Source organism: Callospermophilus lateralis, unplaced genomic scaffold (assembly GCF_048772815.1).
Source record: "Callospermophilus lateralis isolate mCalLat2 unplaced genomic scaffold, mCalLat2.hap1 Scaffold_60, whole genome shotgun sequence".
Classification (NCBI taxonomy): domain Eukaryota; kingdom Metazoa; phylum Chordata; class Mammalia; order Rodentia; family Sciuridae; genus Callospermophilus; species Callospermophilus lateralis.
In genome coordinates this window covers 2,463,160-2,486,234 of record NW_027514584.1, presented here as the reverse complement: position 1 = coordinate 2,486,234, position 23,075 = coordinate 2,463,160, and the positions used below count along the sequence as shown (strand labels likewise).

At 50.1% G+C, this 23,075-nt stretch overlaps 1 protein-coding gene across 1 annotated transcript; it reads left to right on the top strand.

Moving 5' to 3' along the window:
• Nucleotides 1-152: 152 nt before the first annotated feature.
• Nucleotides 153-18,629, top strand: LOC143390172 (aminopeptidase N-like). Its single transcript, XM_077108353.1, has 22 exons — nt 153-308; nt 402-559; nt 592-750; nt 1,238-1,380; nt 1,471-1,670; nt 2,057-2,419; nt 2,659-2,772; nt 2,869-3,012; nt 3,194-3,259; nt 3,380-3,445; nt 5,078-5,253; nt 5,517-5,596; nt 6,464-6,603; nt 6,702-6,757; nt 7,814-7,961; nt 11,585-11,676; nt 12,109-12,219; nt 12,361-12,528; nt 13,447-13,587; nt 14,015-14,096; nt 18,358-18,456; nt 18,573-18,629. Exons 1-22 carry the CDS (start codon nt 153-155, stop codon nt 18,627-18,629), a joined length of 2,919 nt encoding a protein of 972 aa, XP_076964468.1.
• The last annotated feature ends 4,446 nt before the right edge of the window (nt 18,630-23,075 follow it).

Sequence of the window (23,075 nt, the reverse complement as noted above, 5' to 3'; positions counted from 1 at the left end):
AGGCCAGTGACCTTCGCTTGTCTGAGCCTTGGTTAATCTTTGCCCAGGCCAGTGGCGGTGGGGCTCCTCCCTCTGCAGGATATAAGTCTGGCCCAAGGCTGCTCCATTCTCTGCCCAGACTGAGCTGCCCTGAGGGCCCTGCCACCCTCACCATGGCCAAGGGCTTCTACATCTCCAAGTCCCTAGGCATCCTGGGCATCCTTCTGGGCGTGGCAGCTCTGTGTACCATCGTCGCTCTGTCTGTGGTGTACGCTCAGGAGAAGAATCGGAATGCTGAGAGCTTCACCGAAGCCCCTGAAATCCCTGTGGTCTCCACTACTGTCTCAGCCACCACTGTGGACCAGAACCTTCTATGAAACCAGTACTGCCTGCCCAAGTCTCTGATAACTGACTCCTACCAGATGAAGCTGAGGCCTTACTTCACTCCCAATAAAGATGGCCTGTACATCTTTGAGGGCTCCAGCACCGTCCTCTTCACCTGCAAGGAAGCCACCAACGTCATCATCATCCACAGCAAAAAGCTCAACTACACAAGGAAACAGGAGCACATGGTGGTCTTGCGGGTGACTTCCAGCCCCCTGCCATCAACAGGACTGAGCTGGTGGAGCGTACAGAGTACCTGGTGGTACACCTCAAGGGCTACCTGGAGGTGGGCCACAAGTATGAGATGGACACCGAGTTTCAGGGGGAGCTGGCCGATGACCTGGCAGGCTTCTACTGCAGCGAATACATGGATGGCAACGTGAAAAAGTAAGTTCCCTGGGTTGGGCTGCCCCTGGGGGCAGACCTGGGTCCCAAGGCCCACCAGAGGGTTTGCATTCAAGGCCTTAGAAACTTCTGGAGCCCTGGGATGGCCCAACATTTATCTCCAGCTGTGTGGATCATATACACACCATGTGACAGAGTGGGAGGGCTAGCCTACCCCAATTCAGGGAGCCAGGGATGAGGGACAGAGGGGTCCCTTGGACAGACAGGAAAACCAAGGCTCAGAGGAGAGAAGCTTGCTGCAGTCCCCCAGCTAATACAGGGGTGGAACCTTCTGGGACTTAGACTGAGTCCTGGAACCTTGATCTCTCATCCTGTTGGCCTGCCAGGGCCCCTGGGCACCTGGGGGAGGGCAAGGGCAGGAGCCAGGCTGGAACAGCTGCCATGCACCCCTTCCCTGGTATGTCCTAGAGCACCCTAAAAACCCCAACATTGCGCCCCAGCATACCCTCTAACACCCTGGTTTGGGCAGAGTGGTGGCCACGACACAGATGCAGGCAGCAGATGCCCGGAAATCTTTCCCATGCTTTGATGAACCTGCCATGAAGGCCCAGTTTAGCATCACGCTCATCCACCCCAAGGACTACGTGGCTCTGTCTAACATGCTTCCCAAAGGTGAGCAGATTGGTCCCGGGAGCAGGCAACATGGAGCTGGGGTGCAGGGCAGAGGGTGCACCGTCCCACACTCATACGACCCCTGCATAGGTCCCAGTGCTGCATTGGATGGAGAGCCTGACTGGTCTGTCACTGAGTTCGAAATGACACCCAAGATGTCCACATACCTGTTGGCCTACATTGTCAGTGAATTCACAAAAGTGGAGACGCAGTCGCCCAATAATGTCCTGTTAAGAAGCTGTGCCCATGTGTTCTGGGCCCATAGTGACCCAGGCTGGAGGAATATTTCCGTATCCTCACCCCTCTGCCGGCTTCTAAATGGTTAGGCCACTGTTTGAGTCCCAGCTCTGAGTGATCCCAGGCAAGTGTCTTAAGTTCTTTGAACCTTGTCTCTGCATTGGAAAAATGGGAACAATAATTCCTCATCATGAAGAAAGTTCCCGACCACAGGTGCCAGACAGATGATGGCTATGGCTCTCATTATCCCCAAAGGTTCCTCCCTAGGACCTAGGGCCCTCAAAGCACCCTAATTGTCCCCCTGCTGACCAGGTCTCTCAGTTTAACCTAGGCTTGGCATCTGGAGACCCCCCAGCCCACTGGGTTCTGTTACTCTGCCCTCTGCATCAAGATCCAAGAGGGCACTTAGCCTCCCGCCTTCCACCCTCCCGTTCTGCAGATCCGGATCTGGGCTCGACCCAGTGCTATCGATGAAGGCCATGGTGATTATGCCCTGAACGTGACAGGCCCCATCCTAAACTTCTTTGCTGGGCATTATGACACACCCTACCCACTTCAAAAATCTTCTGAGTCAGGGGCCTTGAAGCGGGAGACAGTGGGCACAGCTCCACACCGAGGCCACCCCACCAACCGCCTCTCCTCTGCAGATCAGATAGGCCTGCCTGACTTCAACGCTGGGGCCATGGAGAACTGGGGGCTGGTGACCTGCCGGGAAAACGCCCTGCTGTTTGACCCTGTGTCCTCCTCCAGCACCAACAAGGAGTGGGTGGTCACTGTGATTGCTCACGAGCTGGCCCACCAGGTAGCCAGCCCCTGCACAGAGAGGGCAGAGAAGGGATCAGGGGCTCTGGGAGCAGATGGCACAGTTCCAACTCTGCCCTGAGTAGCTGAGAGGGGAAGGGGGTAGCACCTGGCGCAGTGGCAGGAGGGGCTCACCGTGCTGCCAGTAGAGTGCCTGGCCTGTGCCTGGTAGATGCCTGGGGCTTGGTAAAGTGCTGTTAGGGAGCAACGCAGATGAACCCCCTTTCCTTCCCCACTCAGTGGTTTGGGAACCTGGTGACTGTGGAATGGTGGAATGACCTATGGCTGAACGAGGGCTTTGCCTCCTACTTGGAGTACCTGGGTGCCGACTATGCAGAGCCCACCTGGAATCTGGTGAGCCAGCCACCCTGGGGACTGGGGGGGAGGTAGAGGGATGCCTGGGTCACCCCCTCCCAGGCCAGTCTCCTGATGGCCGTCGGCCATCTGCAGAAAGACCTCATAGTACTGAATGACGTGCACTGTGTGATGGCTGTGGATGCCCTGGCCTCGTCCCACCCACTGTCCACCCCTGCCGAGGAGATCAACACACCATCCCAGATCAGTGAGCTGTTTGATGCCATTTCCTACAGCAAGGTGCTGCCCCAGCCCCCCTCTGGACCCTGAGACATGATGGGGTGTGGGGAGAGAGACAGGGATTCACCCTCGACAGGGCCTTTTCACACCTGGGGTCCTGGGGTTACCTGTCCCACACCCTTGGGGCACAGGGTCCTGGTAGCCAACAGCCTTCTGATTCCCCCTGTCACCCCTACCCCAGGGTGCCTCGGTCCTCAGGATGCTCTCCAGCTTCCTGACAGAGGACCTATTCAAGAAAGGCCTGGCGGTGAGTATGGCACCCCTTGGCCAGCCCCTGGAGTGGGATTCCATCAGCCCCAGTGCCCCAGCCAACCAGAGGGGAGCCTGGGGGCACTGGTCCAGTCCTCACGGTGGCCTGTCTCGACAGTCCTACCTTCATACCTTTGAGTACCAGAACACTGTCTACCAGGACCTGTGGCATCACCTGCAGGAGGTGGGTACCTGCCAGCCCTCCCAAACCTTTCTTTTTGCCCAAAATCCCTGGGGACAGCACATGCTTGAGAGAATGTGTCCAGATCCCCTGCTTTCCAGCCCAGGCAGGACACTGGGAGCCTCAGTTACTCACCATGAAATGGGTGGTGTGTGATGTCACTGGTCATGACCCCTCCCCTGCAGTCTGCCTCAGGCTCCAGCTGTGGAGCTCCAGGGGGGAGACTCGAGTTCCCCCATCCTTAATGATTGATGAGGACTTGGGCCCTCAGAGTTCACAAGTTTGAACCTTCCTCCCCCTGGAACTTTGGAGCCAGCCATTCAACTAACGAAGCGTTGCCATTCTAATTGGGGGGAGACCACACACACTGTGCCCCATGGGCCCCTCCCAGTGCATCTTGCATACATCAGCACCCTCAGCACAACTCTGACGCTGTGCTCCTACCCATCTTGCATTCCAAACCTGAGCAGCCCCTATCTGTGGGGCAGACTCTGACCACCACACCCTCTGGCCTTCCCAGAAGCCACTGCTTCCTGTCCTGCCGCTCCTTGTGCTGTAGTCCTTCTCCATTGTCCCATCATTTCCTCTCTGTTACCACTGCCCCCACCCCTTCTCTTCAGCTGTCACCCACTGTAGCCTCCTCAACCCCAGGACAAGGCCTGTCCCCACACCGACATCCCCTCCAGAACCCCAGACCCCGGGCTTCCTCCAGCTCTCCCCTCATGGTTGCGCTGTCCTTCTAGTCCCCGTGGTCAATCTCACCACAGTGGGAAGACCCAGGATCTGGTCCCAGAGTCACAGCTTGGCTCTCTCCTGGCAAGTCTACAACCTAACAGAAATGGGCCCCAGTGTGGTCCCCCTCCCTCATCCCCTGACTCTGTTGACAAGATGGTGCCACTGTTAGTTGTAGGTCCTCCCTCCCCTCCCTATGCCTTCCTCCCCTCCAGAGCACATCTCCATGCCTGGCCCTGTCCAGCCCCCTCCCTCTGGCTCCCTTTCTCCCTGGGTCCCTTTCTGCAGGCTCTGGGCATCTTTTCCCCTCTCAGCCTTCCCCTTTCTGAAAAGCTCTTCTGCCCTGCTCCTAGGTGCTTCTGATTATCAACACAGATTACCACTTTATGTTGTGGTTGTAAGAGCAATGCATGAACAGGGAAAGAGGTTTTTTAGAAAGACCCAAGAAGACAACACCCCAGCGGCCCCTAACCTCCTCCCATTCCTTCTGGTCTGTGTGCACGTCCTTCACTCCCACCCCACCGTCGTCCTGTCCTTCACCCCGGCCTGGGAGCTGGTTTTCCTCCATCTCCATCTCCTCTTCCCTCTCAGCCTCTCCATGTTGTTCAGAAGAAGCCGTGGGCACCCTTCCCTGACACACACACATGCTTTAGTGTGGGCCCACAGTGGGGGCCGTGTAGGTGTCTGTGCTGATGTGAAAGGAACCAGAGTTAGGAAGGTTCTCCAGCTTGCCCAGCACCGGGCCAGCTATGGAGAGGCAGAACCAAATGGGACTTTAGCTCCTGCCGCCCACACAGGTGACACCATGGGGTAGAGGCTGGAATCTGCAGGGGCTACCCTGGGTAGATGGGGACTGAAAAATGGCAGTCCACTGATGGCCATGCTCTTGCCTTCTGCCCACAGGCAGTGGACAATCAGTCAGAAATTGAACTCCCTGACCATGTGAGCAACATCATGGACTGCTGGATCCTGCAGATGGGCTTTCCAGTCATCACCGTGGACACCAGCAAAGGGGAAATCTCCCAGGAGCACTTCCTCCTTGACCCTGAGTCCAATGTCACCCGCCCCTCCCAGTTCAAGTGAGCCCCCAGGCCCAGGCCCAGTGAAGTGAGGTGGGCGGGGCAGAGGGAGGTTGCTGCAAAGGCCTCCTGACCACCGTAGGACCTGGCCTACTGTGCTCCCAGCCCTGTGGCTGGACACAGGCTCGCTCTCTAGGGACAAGAGGATGGAAGCACTTTGTACCAGAGTTGCGCAGAAGCTGGAAGCCTGGCAGGACCACTGTTTGCTAGCAATATCGAGAGCTGTCGCCTCTTGCCTCTGACCTCTGACTCTCTTGCTGCAGCTACCTGTGGATTGTGCCCATCACATCTATCAGAAATGGCATAGAGCAGAAAACATACTGGCTACAGAGTGTCCAGAAAGGTAATCCAGCCCTGCCCCAGTGGGAGGAGCCCCACTCCATACTTCTAGCTCCTGGCTCACGTTCCAGGGATTGGAGTGCGACTAAAGTGGTTTCCATCGTTACTTCAACAAATGGAGCTGACTTCTTTGGTTATAATGTCTACTTCACTGCTGTCCAGCTGTGTGACCTTGATTAAGTTACCATCCCTTACTGGTCTCCATTACCTTGTCTATAAAGTGGAGCTAAGAATAGTACCTAGGGGCTGGGGATGTGGCTCAAGTGGTAGCGCACTCGCCTGGCATGCGTGCAGCCCGGGTTCGATCCTCAGCACCACATACAAACAAAGATATTGTGTCCGCTGAAAACTAAAAAATAAATATTAAAATTATCTCTCTAAAAAAAAAAAAGAATAGTACCTATTCATGTGAAGATTAAATGAGAATTCACAGCTGGCAATGTAGCTCAACAGAGTACTTTGCCCCGTACTGCAAAGAGAGAGAGAGAGAGAGAGAGAGAGAGAGAGAGAGAGAGAGAGAGAGAGAGAATGAGAGAGAGAGAGAGAGAATTCAAATAAAATGCATAAACAACGCCTGGTACATGGAATGAGCAGCACTACTTGGCCAAGCACTAAGGAAGTGAAGGTCAAGGCATGTCATTTTTGGCCTAAGCCAACTATAGGTAAAGGGAGGGCAGATGCAGTTAAAGACATCCTGGCACTGTGCTCAGGGATTTGCAGAGATAAGGTCAGGAATATGGGGAAAGAGAGATTCAGTTTCCTGTGGAGGTTGGGGAAGGCTTCCTGGAAGAGGTGAGCTGTGTTGTAGAGGAAGAAGAGGGTCAGGTAGGCCCAGGAATCAGACTCTGCCAGCTCTGCTCTCTCCCTACAGCCCAGCACGAGTATTTTAGAACGTCATCAGACAATGAATGGGTCCTGCTGAACCTCAACGTGACCGACTATTACCTGGTGAATTACGACGAAAGCAACTGGAAGAAGATTCAGACTCAATTGAGACAAATCTGTCGGTGGGTATCTCCCCCGCCCCCGCCCCAGGATGGACCACCAGACCTGCCCCACCCCCTGCAGCTGGCAGTGCACACTGAGGGGGTACACTATCTTCCCTCCAGGCCATCCCTGTCATCAATCGGGCGCAGGTGATCCATGACTCCTTCAATTTGGCCAGGTGAGTGTCCTCATGGCCTCTGCTGGGCTGAGGCCCCGTGACTGACTATAGGATGGGAGCCCTGCTCCCTCCACGGCCCTGAACGCATGCCAGGCACTGTGCAGAGGGCTCCCTGCACACCCTCCCTCTGTCCCCACATGCCCATTTCACAGATGAAGGATCTGATACTTAGAGTCGCACCACCGGGCAGCAGGTCACATGGTAGCCCAGGGTGGCCAGACTCAGGCCTGTGCAGTGCTCTGCTCATATCCTACTCCAAGACACCCAGCTTTTCCTGGGCACTGACTGTGTGCCAGACCACTATGCTAGGTGCTAAAGTAAACCTGAGGTGGGTGGGACAGCGGGGATACCGCCCAGATAAACAAGTACTTATTTAGCTTATACTCTGTTTGCAGCGGGTTGCTAATTCTTTGACCTGAGCCACCCATTGACATGCACATTTGTGGATCAATGTGCACCAATGAGGGCCTAGAGGAGAGCAGAACAGAAAGCACTGACTTTTGGTCCTTTTTTTTTTTTTTTTTTTTTTTTTTGTACTGGGAATTGAACCCAGGGGTGCTTCACCACTGAACTTAATCCCCAGCCCTTTTTATTTCTAATTTTGAGGACAGGATCTTGCTAAGTTGGTTAAGACCTTCCTAAATTGCTGAGGCTGGCCTGGAAATTATGATCCTCCTGCCTCAGTCTCCCCTGTTGCTGGGATTACAAGCATGCACCACCATGCCTGGTGCTTTTTGTCTCACTTCTGTCTCTTATGAGCTGTGTGGCCTTGAGCAAGTCAGTTTATTTCTGTGAGGCTCAGTTTCTTCATCTGTAAAATGGGGATGATAAGGGAATGTGAAAGGCACTGGGTCAGTGTGAGGGTCTGGTTTATACTCCCGCATCACTCCTTCCCTCATGGTAAGTACTTGAGCTGACTTAGCTGGGACCCTGGGAGGGGGCAGGGAGGGGGCAGGGGTCCAGGGTCCAGGGGCATCTTGAGAGCTTGGGCTATGGTTCTCCAGGTGTGCTGGGCTGGGTAGGGGTGCTTACTTGGTCCCTTCTCTTGGTACGCAGTGCTGGAAGGATCCCTGTCACTCTAGCACTGGACAACACTCTTTTCCTGATTCAAGAGACAGAGTACATGCCCTGGGAGGCTGCCCTAAGCAGCCTGAACTACTTCAAGCTCATGTTTGACCGCTTCGAGGTCTACGGTCCCATGAAGGTACAGAGTCGAAGGGTGGGGTGAGTGGGGCACAGGAAAGACAGACTGCTAGCAAAGCTTGCTTTTGGAAGGCACAGAATTAGCCATTGTGCTGGGAGACTGAAGACCCGTGCAGCCCTTTCTCAGCCCCAGTTAGCCCCTCTGTAAGGTGAGCAACCCTGCTTGCCCAGCCAGCAGGGCACACTGGTTTTAACAGGCTTTGATATATTTTAATTCAGAACACAGGGGCCTACTTTAGGGTTGATTCTCCCACCTAGGACATGAAAAAAGAAACTGGAGCTTGTTCAGGATGAAGCTACAGCATTGCAGCATTGTTTATTTAAAAAAAGAAAAAATGAACAGCTGGACACATTGGTCCACATCTGTAATCCCAATTACTTGGGACTCTGTCTCAAAATAAAAATAAAATAAAAAGGGCTGGTAGCTCAGTTGGGCATTGGTTCAGATAAACTAGAATATCCATTTGAAGGAGTATTACATAGTCACAAGATCATACTTGAAGAGTTTTTTATTAAATATTTTTAAAATAATCTCTTAACATCCTGTTTTGGTAAATGAAGTTTTAACTCTTGCCTGCCTTCCCTGGGATTCTTTTGTCCTTCTAACATAGTTGCATTACAATCCTTGGTGAAATCAATATTTGGCATTTGGTTGATTAAAATTTTTTAAATATTCTCTACCTAGCCACCTAGAGTACTATATTTGTATTTTTCTTCTTTTTTCTGTATACCTTCACAGACCTGTCAGGTCGTTTGTGGGTGTTGTTTTTTCCTGGCCCGGTCACCCCCCCTGCTCAGAGGACCCCTCTCCAGTGTGGCACCTTCTGCTTTCTGAACCCCATGGATTCTTTCCTGGATTTTCTCTTTCCTAGGGGAGCACATTTTCTAGAAGTTTTGAGAAAGGGTCATGAGAACAGGTTTTCTGGGTTAGTTTGTCTGAAACATCTTTTTTCCAGCTTAGAGTTCAGCCAGGTTTAGAAATTTCTAGATTGGAAGTTACTCCTCAGAATGTTTAAGGTCTTGCCCTGTTGACATCAGGTTCCCCTCATTGCTGCTGAAGAGCCCAGAACCTTTCCCAATTCTAGGTCTTGGAATGTGGCCAGTTTTCCATCGTCTGGAAGCTTCTGGGCTCCCCCTTCTCTGTCCTGGTGCTCCTTGGTATGGGTCTTTTCTCATTCTCCTTTTTTTCCAACATGGACTCTTGGGTCCTGCGGTGAACATTCCTGCATCACTTCTCTAAAATCTCTTCCCTTGTTTTCCAGTTGTCTCTTTCTGCGTCCCGTCAATACCTCTTACTTCTCTTACGTTGGCCTCTAGCTTTCTGATCTCTTCTCTGTTCCGGCTTGTTGACTTGAACCCTCTGGGAGGGTTCCCCTAGATTTTGCACATCCCTTCACCTAGAGAAAGTTTCCATTTCTTCTTTCATGTTCCAGAATTTCTGAGTGCTCTTTCTGGTTCCAGTGTCCTATGTGATGTGATGCCTTCTGTTCACTCTTAGAGGATATTTATTGTCGTCTTTTTGAAGTTTTCTTTTTCTTCCCTTATTTCCGCTGAGTTTTCTGTTTGTTTTGGTCTCCTTTCAAGTTGGAGGCTGAACTTCCCTTTGGATTTCAGAGTGAGGCAATAAAAACTGATTGGAAGCCATGCTTGCTTTGGCAGCACAAATATTAAAATTGGAACAATATGAAGAAGGTTCATGGGGCCCCTGCACAAGGTTGTGAAATCATTAAGTGTTCCTTTTCTAGTTTTGGTATTGGGAATTAAACCCAGGGGTGCTTTACCACTGAGCTACATCCTCATTTTTCTTTTGAGATAGGGCTTCTGATGGGGTTTCTGAGGGTCTTTCTAAGTTGCTGAAACTGCCCTTGAACTTGTGACCCTCCTGCCTCAACCTCCCAAATCTCTGGGATTAGAGGCATGTGCCACCGTGCCCAGCAAGCAAGCATGCCATGTTTTTAAAAATTGAAAAGAGATTGGAAGCTCCATGGAGAAGTGGGGTTTGTGTTCTGGGCAGGTTCTTATTGCAGGGTGACCTGGTGGAATTGGGGACCCTCAAAAATTAAGGACTGGGGGTTTAACCTAGAGAGAGAGCATGTGCTTAGTGTGCAAGACCCTGGTTCAATTCCCAGCACCAAAAACAAACAAACATATATATATATATATATATATATATATATATATATATATATATATATGTATATGTGTGTGTGTATGTATGTGTATATGTATATATATATATATATATATATATATATATATATATATATATATATATATATATATATATACCTGGTCTCTCAACACTAGTTTGTGCAGAGAATGTAATTGGGATAGAAATGCCCACCCTCTGGGATCTGAGTGGGGAAGGGAACTCAGATACCACCATTTAGTATGGAAACTTCCACCTCTGACCCTCTTTGCCATCCCTCCCACTGTGTCTCGTGAGCCCACATCTGGAGCTCCTCTGGCCCAGTGTCTTTCATAAGGAGAGTGGAGAGATGTCACCTGCTACAAGGGAAGTGGGCCTCGAAGTTGACTCACCCCTTCTGCAAGGTTTAGTTCTGTCTCCATGTTGGTCGTCCCTGTGTTGTCCCTAACATGTAGCTCCCAGGCCTCCTCAGAACAGTCCCTTCGATTCTGAGCCTTGTCACAGCAAGTTCCCCTACTGCAGCCACCCAACTGCAAACTCTCCCTCTCTGTCATGCCTGGTTCATCTCCCTCTGAGCTTCTCAGCTGCCTCAACTCTGCAGATGTCGCGCCCACCACTGTGTCTCCTGTCCTCTTTGAGGGTTGGTTCCTTTTACCTTTGGGTGTGGGTTCAGCTTGGCACAGACCTCCATCGGCCATGTTGGACCAGAGTCTGCGAAGGATTTTAATGACATGGTGTAGGGCTGACATTACAAGGTTAGGTAAAAAGAGCAGCATGCAGAATGATAGACGCACTAAGTCAAAATGAAAAATAATGTAGAAATAAGAAGGAATAAAGGACCAATTTGGAAATCATAGTTTGGTGGGTTTCTGGGTGTGTTTTATTTTCTGCAAATGCTTTCCTTTCTTTTCTAAATTCCCCACAACAAGCACGTATCTGAGGGGAAAACCCAGACCTTTATTTTAAGAAACGGCATTGCTTAAACTCGCCAGGCATGGGGGCGCACACCGTAATCCCAGCATCTGGGAGGCTGAGCAGGGGGATTGGGAGTTCAAAGCAGGCTCAGCAACTTAGCAAGGACCTAAGCAACGCAGCGAGGCTCTGTCTCTAAATAAATATTAAAAAGTAGTTTAAAGTGTCCCTGAGTTCCATCCCCAGTACCAAAGAAAGAAAGAAAGGTGGTGGGGAGAGGGAAGGAAAGAAGGCAGGAAGGGAGGGAGGGTGGGAGGAAGGGAGGGAACTCTGTTGCTTAGCCAGTTCTAACCCTCTTTGTCTAAGACTGTGAGAAGACTGTCAGTGGAGTGGTCTAAACCTAGCCATGTGCCCGCCCACTGGGGGCTGTCCAGCTGTGGGCAAAACCCTGACCCCTCTGCTTACCAGCCTCTCCTCTACCTCCTGCCCACCCGACTGAAGTCCTGGGGGCCCTGACTGGTCAGCGCCACTCTTCAGAGCTCTTCGTGTGTTCTTTTTCTCAGAACTACCTGAAGAAGCAAGTGTACCCCCTCTTCACCTACTACCGAAACCTCACCAACTTCTGGACCCAGCGGCCACCAATCCTGATGGAACAGTGAGTGTGACTCTCATGGGTTTGGAAGTCAGGACTGACCTGGGGAGTCAAAAGCCATGCCTGGCGGGGTTCTCCCCTGGACCTCTGAACACCTGGCCCAGGCGAGGCCACGAGGCCAAGAGAGACACCTGCCCAGGAGTGGGGATCCTTGTGGCCTTTGAGCCCATCTTGCTTCATTATACAAAGGCTTGAACTAAACCTTCTGAGGTCACCCCACCAGCTTGGAGTCACCAGCTTCCAGGTGTTGAAACTGGCACTGGAGCCTGTGCCTACCCCTGTGGTTCCCTGGGCAGCTCTGAGAATCAAGGAAGCTCAGGGCCAAGGTGAAAAAAACAGGGAGAGCCCCAGAAAGTCCGGTGGGCCGGGAGGTATGTCAGGAGTAACTTGCCAGCAGTCTGGGCCAGATGTGCTAATCATGTTACCCTGGGACAGATACAATCAGGTTAATGCCATCTCCACTGCCTGCGCCAATGGGATAGAGGAATGTGAGACAATGGTCACCAACCTTTTCAAGGAATGGATGACAAACCCCACCATCAACCCGTGAGTGTCTTGCCCGCATCTCTTCGGCCAGTTCTTATCTGTCTCTCAAGTGGGTTGGGATCCCACAGCCCTGTCCTGAGCTGCCCCTCACAACCCCCTCCCTGCTGCTGCTCTGCATCTGACACCCCCACTCCACAACAGGATCCACCCCAATCTTCGGTCCACAGTCTACTGCAACGCCATCTCCCAGGGTGGTGAGGAGGAGTGGGAGTTCGCCTGGCATCAGTTCAGAAACGCCACCCTAGTAAATGAGGCTGACAAACTCCGAGCAGCTCTGGCCTGCACTAATGAGGTGTGGCTCCTGAACAGGTGAGCTGGGAAGAGCGGGGCTGCTCTCCACCTGGAAAACCTTCCAGGTCTCTGCTGTCCTCACAGGGCCCTCACACTGGCCTCACGAACCTGTGCAGTATTTCCCCCATTTTACAGATGAGGAAACTGAGGCTCAGAGAAGCAAAGCAACTGACCCAGAGACCACAAGCTTTAATGAATGACAGAGCCAAGATTCAAACCCGGGTCTGGGGCCATGTCCTGTGCTTTTAATAGCTGTGGCCTTTTAGCCCTTACATGACAACACATCTTCCTCTCTGTCAAGGGCCCTGGCCTGGCTGATCCTGTCCTGGACATCCAGCCAGGCACCCCTTCAAGCCCTCGCATAAGGGCTCCTCACTTCCTCTGTGTGCCTCATCTGTCATAACCTGGACCCCCATCAAGAAGAGCCACCGTCGTGTCACCCTACCTTGTGCCAGGGCTCAGGACTCTAATACTCCTTCCTTCATTTATTTATTTTAAAAAAAAAATATTTGGAAGCTGGTACAGTGGTGCATGCCTGTAATCCCAGTGACTTGGGAGGCTGAGGCAGGAGGATTCCAAGTTTGAGACCAACCTGGGCATCTTAGTGAGACCCAGTCTCAAAGTAAAAAATAAAAAGGGCTGGAATGGGGGCTCAGTGTTAAAGCGCTCCTGAGTTCAGTCACCAGTACCTCCATCAGGCATACCTTTGGCATAGCCAGTGACCCTGTGACCCTGTTTAGGTGACTCAAGTTTCCCATCTATAGAGAGTGGTAGGATCAAGGGGTCCATTAGTCTTTGACACCACAAGGGGATGTTGAGAGGACACAGGAGAAGGTGATGGGTGTGAGAGCAGGGTGCTTTGCAGTTGGGGTTCTCTCTGCGTCATCTGACTGCAGCCCTTGGAGTGGTCACTATCCTGGCATCCTGCCCTTCCAGATACCTCAGCTACACCCTGAACCCTGACTACATACGGAAGCAGGACACTGTCTCCACTATCACCAGCATCACCAACAATGTCATAGGGCAAACTCTGGTATGGGATTTTGTCAGGAGCAACTGGAAGAAGCTCTTTGAGGAGTGAGTCTGTGGTGAGGGTGTCAGGGCAGCAAGTACAAAGGCTGGGGTGCCTGGGTGTTCTGTGTGTGTGGGATGCCCCAGGAAGAGGGGGCACTGGGCAGGAGCCGTTCACCATGAACCCAGCTTGGGGCCTGGGGTGGGAGGCAGGCATGGAAAGACAGTGAGGTATGGTTTGTCCGTTTTCCCACTTGGAAAGAAAATGTGACTGCTAGAAGTCTCTAGAAAGAGGAGAGTCAGGGACACTGCAGACAAACCTGTGTTCAAGTCCCAACTCCCCAACATCCCTGTGGTACCTCCTTGGGCATATCATTTCATTTTAGCCATGCTCAAAGATTCCCAGGGCAGTCTTGAGGCTTCAGTCTTGGCTGCCAGGCAATGTGCCCTTCTCCTGGGCCCTGCTCACTGCATCCTTCTCTCCACCCTGCAGTTATGGTGGTGGCTCCTTCTCCTTCTCCAACCTCATCCAGGCGATGACCCGGCGATTCTCCACCGAGTATGAGCTGCAGCAGGTAAGAAGCTGTCCCCCAGCCTGGACTCAGCCGAGGCACTTCTCAGCCTAAGGTGGCAGCCACCACTCAGCCTCAGTGTCTATCACAGGGAGCCCGGGCTGAGCGGCCAGACTTTGTAAATACTGGCAATTCTGTCAGGAAAAAAAAAAGCATATTGGAATTTTAAAAATATATTTAATGGGGGCTGGGGTTGTAGCTCAGAGGTAGAGCGCTTGCCTACCATGCGTGAGGCACTGGGTTCGATCCTCAGCACCACATAAAAATAAAGGTATTGTCCACCTATAACTAAAAAATAAATATTAAAAAATATATATTCAAATGTATGAATTGCCAAGATCATTGTAATGTCATGTGTAGCAAATATATATTATTATTATTTTTTTTTTAACTGAGTGATTGAGACAAGGTCTCATAATGTAATCCAGACTGGCCTGAAACTCATGGGTTCAAGTGATCTTCCTGCTTCAGGAAGATCACTTGATCTTCCTGCTTCAGGAAGATATAAGATACATACATCCAGCTACCTTTTTTTCCAAAAAGTGAGATATAATTCATGTACCATAAAACTCACCACTTTAAGAACTTTTTTAGTATATTTGCAAGATTTATATAGCCATTGCTACTAATTTCAGAACATTTTAATCATTCCCTCCCCCAAGAAACCCTGTTCTCATTAACACTGGCTCCCCTCCATCCCACCCTGCCCATCTCCTGACAACCACTAATCTACTTTATGTGTCTATGAAGGATTTGTCTTTTCTGGACATTTTGTAAAATGAAATCATAATGATGACCATTTTCGTGGCTTCTGTCACTTGGATAGTGGGTGGTTTCCACTTTTGAGGTTATCATGAATAGTACTGCTGTAAACATTCATGGGAACTTTTTTTCAAACTTCATTTTTTTATTTTTTTTAGAGAAAGAGAGAGAGAGAATTTTAATATTTATTTTTTAGTTCTGGGCGGACACAACATCTTTGTTTGTATGTGGTGCTGAGGATCAAACCCAGGCTGCACGCATGCCAGGTGAGCGCGCTACCACTTGAGCCACATCCCCAGCCCCTCATGGGAATTTTTTTGTGCAAACACATGTGTTTTCACTTCTCTTGTGTATACACCTAGCAGTGGGGTTGCTGCTCAGGCAATTGCTCTATGCTTAGCTTTATAGAAACTGCCAAAATGTTTTTCAAAGCGACTGAAACATTCCCAGGAGCAATGCATGAGGGTTAAATTTCTCTCCATCCTTAGTATCATTATGCCTTTGAGTTGCATTTCCCTAGTGACTAACAACATGATGTAGAGCACCTTTTTGTGTGGTTATTGACCATTTGTGTATCTTTGCAGCAGTTTCTATTCAAATCCTTTGCCCATTTTAAAATTGGGTTATAGCTGGGCATGGTGGCACACACCTGTAATCCCAGTGGCTTGGGAGTCTGAGGCAGGAGGATTTCAAGTTCAAAGTCAGCCTCAGCAACTGCAAGGTGCTAAGCAACTCAGTGAGACCCTGTCTCTAAATAAAATACAAAATAGGCCTGGGGATGTGGCTCAGTGGGCAAGTTCCCCTGAGTTCAATCCCTGGTAACCCCCCCCCCCCGAAAAAACAAACAAACAAACAAACAAAAACAAACGAAAATGGGATACTTAGCGCAGGCCTGTGATCCCTGACTCCAGAGGCCGAGGCAGGAGGATCAGAAATTCAAGGCCATTCTCAGCAACTTAGTGAGAACCTGTCTCAAAATAAACTAAAAAGGGATGGGGTTGTAGCTCATTGGTAGAGAGTCCCTGGGTTCAATTGGGGCCCCCTGACAAAATTTTTGTGTATGTGTGTGTGTTTGTCTTTTTATTGTTGAGTTATAAGAGCTCTTTATATATCTTGAATACTAAATTCTTTTACCTGACACATGATTTGCAGAGATTTTCTCCCATTCTGAGGATTGTCTTTTCCCTCTCTTGATAGTGTCTTTTGAAACACACGTTTTTAATTTTCAGGAAATTCGATTAATCAATTTTTTTTTTTTTTGGTTTGGTTGTGCTCTAGGTGTCGTATCTGAGAAACAATTGCCTAACCCAAGGTCACAAACTTTTATACCTATGGAATTTAAAAAGAGTTTTATTGCTTTTACTCTTATATGCAGCCATTTGATCATTTTGACTTTTTTTTTTTTTTTTTGCATGGTGAGAGGTGGGGTCCAACTTCATTTATTTGCATGTATGTGGCTAAGCCCTTGTCTCAGCACCATTTGTTAAAAGACTCTTCCCCACTGAATACTTTTGGCAAACTTGTTGAAATCATTTGACTATAAATGTAAGGATTTACAGCTAGAGTCTCAATTCCTTTTCATTGACCTTCCTTCCTTCCTTCCTTCCTTCCTTCCTTCCTTCCTTCCTTCCTTCCTTCCTTCCTTTCTCTCTCTCTCTCTCTCTCTCTCTCTCTCTCTCTCTCTCTCTCTCTTTCTTCTAGGGATTGAACCCAGGGGTGCATCCCCAGCCCTTTTTTTGGATTTCCTTTTGAGACAGGGTCTCAATGAGTTGCTAAATGCCTGGCTAAATTGCTGAGACTTCCTGTCTCAGCCTTCTGAGCAGCTGAGATTACAGACATACATCACGGGCTGGCTTTGATATGTATTTCTATCCGATGACAGCACCATATTGTCTTGATCGTCGTGGGTCTGTAGTCAGACCTACAAAGAAATTGATGTGAGTGAAATTGAAATCGGTGTGAGTCCTCCAACTTTGTTCATTTTCAAAATTGTTTTGGTTATTCTGGGATCCTTGCTTGCATTTCCTTCTGAATTTTAAGATTGGCTTGTCAATTTCTGTAAAAAAAAAAAGCAGTTGGGATTTTAATAGGGATTGTATTGAATTTCTTTATCAATTTGGGGATTATTGACTTTTTAATTTTTTACTTTTTTTAATTTTAATTTTTGTCTAACACATGCTAGGTAAGCATTCTACCACTGAACTACTTCCCCAGCCCCTTATAGACATCTTAATAATATTAAATCTTCCAACCCATGAACACAGATTTTACTCTTTGGTCCTAATTTCCTTTTATTTAGGTGTTCTTTAATTACCTTCAACAGTTTTTTGTAGTTTTAAGCAAAGTTTTAAGTCTTGTGCTGCTTCTGTCAAATTTATTCCTAAATATTTTAGGTTTTTATGCTATTTTCAATGGAATTTTTAAATTTCATTTTCAGACTTCATTGCCAGTGTGTAGGAGTACAGTTGATTTTTATACATTGTTCTTGTATTTTACAACTTAGATAAATTGATTAGTAGCTCACTCTTTTTGGGGGGCCGGGTGCTGGGGATTGAACCTACAGCTTCCATCATGCTAGGCAAGAGCGTTACCACTGAGCTACATCTCAACCCTTCTAGTTCTTTTATGCATTCCTTAAAGATTCTGTGTATACAAAATCATGTTATATGTTATCTGTGAACAGAGAGAGTTTTACTTGTTCCTTTTCAGATAACTTTTATTCCATTTTCTTACCTAATTGACCTGGCTAGAGTCTCTAGTACTGATACCTCTTTAATGTGTAATAGTATGTCTGTCTGTTTGTTTTTGGAGGGTACTGGGGATTGAATCCAGGGCTTCACCCTACTACTGAGTGATACCCTCACCCCCACCCTTTTTTAAAGCTACATATTTATTGAGGCAACTGGAACACTTATGGTTTAGAAATTTCCACATGTTTGAATTGACTGTTGCTTCCATGTGGCGTTTTTTAATTTGTCCCTTTCTCCCTTCTTGATTGGATTGAGATTATACAGGAGGATCAACTCAATGAAATATTGCAAAGAGAAAGCCAGATCCCTTCCCGAGCCAAGCTTTGCTTGAGGTTGTCATTTTGCAACCTCTGGATAGATTAGAACTTTGCCCCAGGAGAAGTGAAGGACTGGCCCTCCCTATCCAGGGATCAGGGTGTAGTCTCCAGTCCAGGCTACCTCCAGGTGGTAGTGAGAAGCCTGAGGACTGGGAGACCCTCTCCTGTCCTCCAGGCTGTTTTAGAGACATCGCTTGGAACCTGGCATAGTGGCACTTCCCTGTAATCCCAGCTACTCAGGAGGCTGAGGCTGGAGGATCGCAAGTTCAAGGACAGCCTCAACAACTTAGTGAGACCCTGCCTCAAAAAATAAAAAATACAAAGGGTTGGGGATGTAGCTCAGTGGTAGAGCACCTATAGGTTGAATCCCCAGTCCTCCCCAACCCCTCAAAAAAAGATCCAGTTTGGAACTGACCATCTTTGTTTTCCTGGCAGCTGGAGAGGTTCAAGATGGAGAACATGGACACTGGCTTTGACTCAGGCACCCGGGCTCTGGAGCAAGCCCTTGAGAAGACGAAAGCCAATATCAAGTGGGTGAAGGAAAACAAGGACACAGTGCTCAAGTGGTTCACAGAAAGAAGCCCAAAATTGTTCTTGTCCTTAAGCCACCTGGCCCCTAGTGAGGTGCCCATGACTCTCTGTCCCACCAGTCTGTGGCAGGGCCTCCATTTTCAGAGCCCAAGACACCAGTGTCCTCCCCTCAATGATGAAGTCTCTGGCCTGTGGGGCCTCTAGTTTCTAATGGCCAGGCTGTCCAAGCACCTCCCAGCCCCTGCCCCTTGTGCCAATCCCACCCCAGGCCCGGCATGGCACCTGTCACCCAGGGCCCTGGGGATGATCTCAGGGAAGACCAGCTCTAGGGCCAGATGAGCAGAAGCCCTTGATGGACAATGGACAGTCTTGAGGGAGCTGCCCTGAACATTCTCTCACCTTCCCCACAAGACCCCAAAACTGAGGAATCAACAGGGCACCAGATCTGTATATTTTTTTCTAAGCGAAAATGTAAATAAAGGATTTCTAGATGAGCTTCCAGACATTACCAAGCAGGAGCACAAGTGGGTTAGCTGGGAGGCAGGACACTTGGATGCACAGGATGCACTGTGGGGCTGGAACCCCAAAGAGCAAAGGAGGGGAGAGATGCCCAGCCTGTCAGCCCTCCCTGCACCTGTACAACGGCGTCTGCCTGCAGGTGTATTTCTTCCCAATTCTGCTGGCAGGATTGCGGTGCTGAGTGCTAGGAAATTCGTCGGAGGTGGAAGTTGGACAACTGTGGACACAGTGGCTCCCACAGGTGGTGTGAGCTGGGGCTGCTGTGGTGCCACGCACAGAGCAGGTCCTGGCACAGTGGAAGGTGTGCTTTTCTAGAAGCACCCACCCTACATGAAGCGAGGGAGCAGGAAGTCAACTGCACCCTTTCCCTGCACTTCCACAACACCAGGGGCCCTGGGATAGTTGGGGAAAGGGTCAATGCATTGAAAGCAGAAAACCTAGGGTCCCAAGCCTGCAACCACCACTCACTGGCCAAGGGCATGTCCTACCACCTCTCCAGACTCCATGGGGGGTGGAATATCAATTTGTCAACAGGCTGTTTTGTAGAGTGGAACACAGAAGAGGGTTGGGAGTAGAGGCAGGCAAGCCACCAAGGGAGCTATACCTCACCTGGAGTCAGGGCTGCAATCTGCAGGTCACCTCTGGCAGCTGGTGGTCCATGCTGAGAAGGTCTGAGGCTCCACCGTGCACACTGGCCCTGTGGAGCATCTCTTGTCAAAGGGAGCCAGGTTATAGGGAGCTCACACGGGCCTCAGCTCCACTGGGCCCGTGAACATCAAGGATGGTGAGAGGGGAAGAAGGAAGTAACAAGACAGCTGCGGGCCTTCCTTGGGGGTCACCTCCACTGACACCCACAAGCTCCCCAGCTGGAATCTTGAAGGTCTGGCCTCAGATGGTGGCCCAGGCACTCTTTTGGAGCAAGGGATCTAAACTCCTGAGCCTCAGTTTCCTCCTCCACACAATGAAGACAATAAAGGAGCCTGTTGTGGATTTAGGGAGCACTTGGCATGACACATGACAAGGAGTGTGACATCCTTGCCTGGAGGCCCCAGCAGCTGTCCTCTCACCCTCTCTTCCTGGGAGTGAGAAGCAGGCCGCTGAGACCAGAAAGGCCCTGCCTCTCCACTGCCATTTGCACATCAAAGGGTAGGGCGGGCCAAGGGACAGAGGCCAGCCTGGGTGATGGGGGACTGTCCAGGAGGCTCCCTGGGCTGCTCCAGATTAACTCCTTTGGCCCCTCAGCTCTGGGCCAGCCCTTTCTGTCGCCAGTACCCAGCAGTCATGGCTGGCACTTGACCTTCTAAGGACCAACTGGGGAGAGGGCCAGCCTCCCCATCTTGGGTCTCTAGGGGGCTCTGTGCTCAGGGACATTGCAGGGGAGGGTTTGCCTGTAGAGAGACAAGTAATCCTATTACTCTCTGTGCCTGGCTCTGACTGAGCTGTTCTCGCATGTTTATCTGTCACTAAGTGAAAACTCTTTATCTCAGCTTTGTATTTTTATTTATTTATTTATTGGTACCAGGGGTTGAACCCAGGGGCGCTTTAACCCTGAGCCACATCCCAAGCCCTTTTTCAGAGACAGAGTCTCACTGAGTTGCTTAGGGCCTTGCTAAGTTGCTGAGGCTGGCTTCAAACTCTCCATCCTCCTGCCTCAGCATCCTGAGCTGCTGGGATTACAGGCGCGTCACTGAGGCTGGCCAGCTTATTTCATTATTTATTTTTGGTGTTCTGGGATGGAACCCAGCACCTCGCATGCTAGGCAAGCACTCTACCCCTTGTCCTATACATCCAGCCCTGACTATTTTATTGATAAGGAAACTGAGGCACAGGGAGCTTAAATCAAAAGGCAGTAGCACTGGAACCCAGCACTTGACTCTGATCTTGCAAATCCTCCACTCAGAGCTGCAGCAGGATCTGTGATAGCCACACTGATATGCTTGTGTCACTGGTCCACTTAACAATGCTTGCAGTCAAAAGACTCTGTGTAGCTGGAGGAAACCAATCCCCTATATATAGCGAGAACACCTGAAGCCAAAGACCTGCTTGCAGAGCCTTGGTCAAGGTCATAGAGTAGAAATTTACTAGAACTCAGACTGCTGGCTCCTTGTCTGGAACTCTGCCTGCCCTAGGCCAGCAAGAATGAAAGGTGCTGGGCATTGGCAGGAGGCAGCCCAGTGGCTTCTCAGACCTAGTGCTGGACACTGAGATGACATTTCAGCAAAGCCCTGGACCTGAGCCAAGCATTTCACTGCTCCCAGCCTCAGCTGTCCATGTGCAAAACTGGAGTCTGCTACACTGCAGGGTCATTGAAAGACCTGAGCGAGGTACTCAGCCAGTGTCCAGTCTCTTATGACTGGGGACTGGGGTTGCCATGAAGGTGTGGATGGACTAGTCAACCTGTGCAGGACATAGGTGTTCAGCCCCTCTCTCTACCCTGCTGGCACTTAGCAGACAGGTGCAGACCAGGGAGACCTGCGTAGGACACAGCCATAGACAAGGAACTGGATGGGGGTCAGCAGCAATGAGAGTTGCCACTTTGAGAGGTGGGACTGAGCCTTTCCTTCCAGTGAGGGAGCATGAGGATAGAGAATCACCCTAAGCCCTCCTGGGCCCAGTTCTCCTCAATCCAGCAGAATCTTGGATGTCTCCCAGGCAATTTTAGCTGGTGATGTTTCCTGCTTGGATGGCTTAGGGTCCTCTTTTCTACCTTTGAGTGCCTTAGAAGAACAAAGCTGTCAAATTCCAGAAGATGCTTATATCGGGCTATAGCTGGTGGGGCTGGTCCTCTTAGACTCCACTAGGGCTTGCACACAGCCTGGGAGCGGGGAATCATGAACATGGAGGGCCTCCCCTGCCTCTGCAAGACAAGCCCAGGTTGGTGAGAGCCCCTGTTTGGTTCTGCCTGTGGTGCAGAGTTGAGCGAGACTGTGGAGCCACGATCCTGAGTCTTTGGGGAAAGGAGAGAGCACTGGGCTAGGAGTTAGGGGTCTGAGGTCCACACCTAGTTGGGGGATTATGGGAAGTTGATCCTCTCCCTGGTCCTCAGTTTCCTCTGCAGTGAAATTAAGAGGTGTAGAATATCTATTGCTTCCCAACCTGGCTCATCCTCAGAATCCTCTGGAAAGGATCTTGGGAAATTGATGCATTGAATCACGCTCTCAGAGATGGACCCTGGACCCAGATGGCTCAATATGCAGCCAGGTTTGGGAGCCACTTGTCATCTCTTAGGTCACAGGTCTCTGCTTAGTTACTCATTTTACTGAGTACTTACTATGCGCCAAGCCTAAGAACTCTGAGAGGTAGGTAAGGTCTCTTAACTCCATTGCACAGTTGGATAAAACAAGCCTCAGGGAGGTTTTAAATCTTGCTGTTGGTTACACTTCCAGTAAAAGCCTAATGGAATGTCCTCTTAGGTCCACAGGGCCTGTCTCCATCTTTCTGCTCTAACCTTGATTAGGGTTCTCTCATCCTTTGAGGATGACTAACAGTCCCTGAGGATGAGAGGGACCTGGGCCAGAAACCAGATTCCTGCAAAGTTTTGAGGAAGAAGATACCTCAGTGATCACCTAAGCCAGTTCTTCCTTTAGGAGATGAGAAAATGGGCTCAGAGAGGAAGTGACATGCCCAATGTCCCAGGGCATCACAGCAAGCAATGGGCTGTCATGAGAGCCAAATGCAAGGTCCTGAATGTGGCCAAGAACTCAGGTTAAGGAAATCAGGCAACTTCCTCCCTCCCTTTCTCTCAGCCTGAACTATTACAGTGGCCTCCCTGCCTGCTCCTTTGGTGTGAAGCAGGCAACAGGCCAAGAGTACCCTTGGCCAGATCACCCCTATTCCAAACCATCAGTGCCTCCTGCCGCCCAGGAGAGAGGCCAAATTCCTATAACACCCCCACAGAGCTCTGCACACCTTGGGTTCCTTCTCCAATTTGTTACTTTCCCCATTAACTGGAGATACCAGCAGCCTCTGTCCTCACTTGGCTCATGCTGTTCCTTCCCAAGTCTCTCTTCCTTTGCTTGGCAAACTCCTACACATCCTCCAACATCCAGTCCCAAGGTTACGTCTTCTTCAATACTCCCTGCCTTAGTCAGAGTAGATACAGA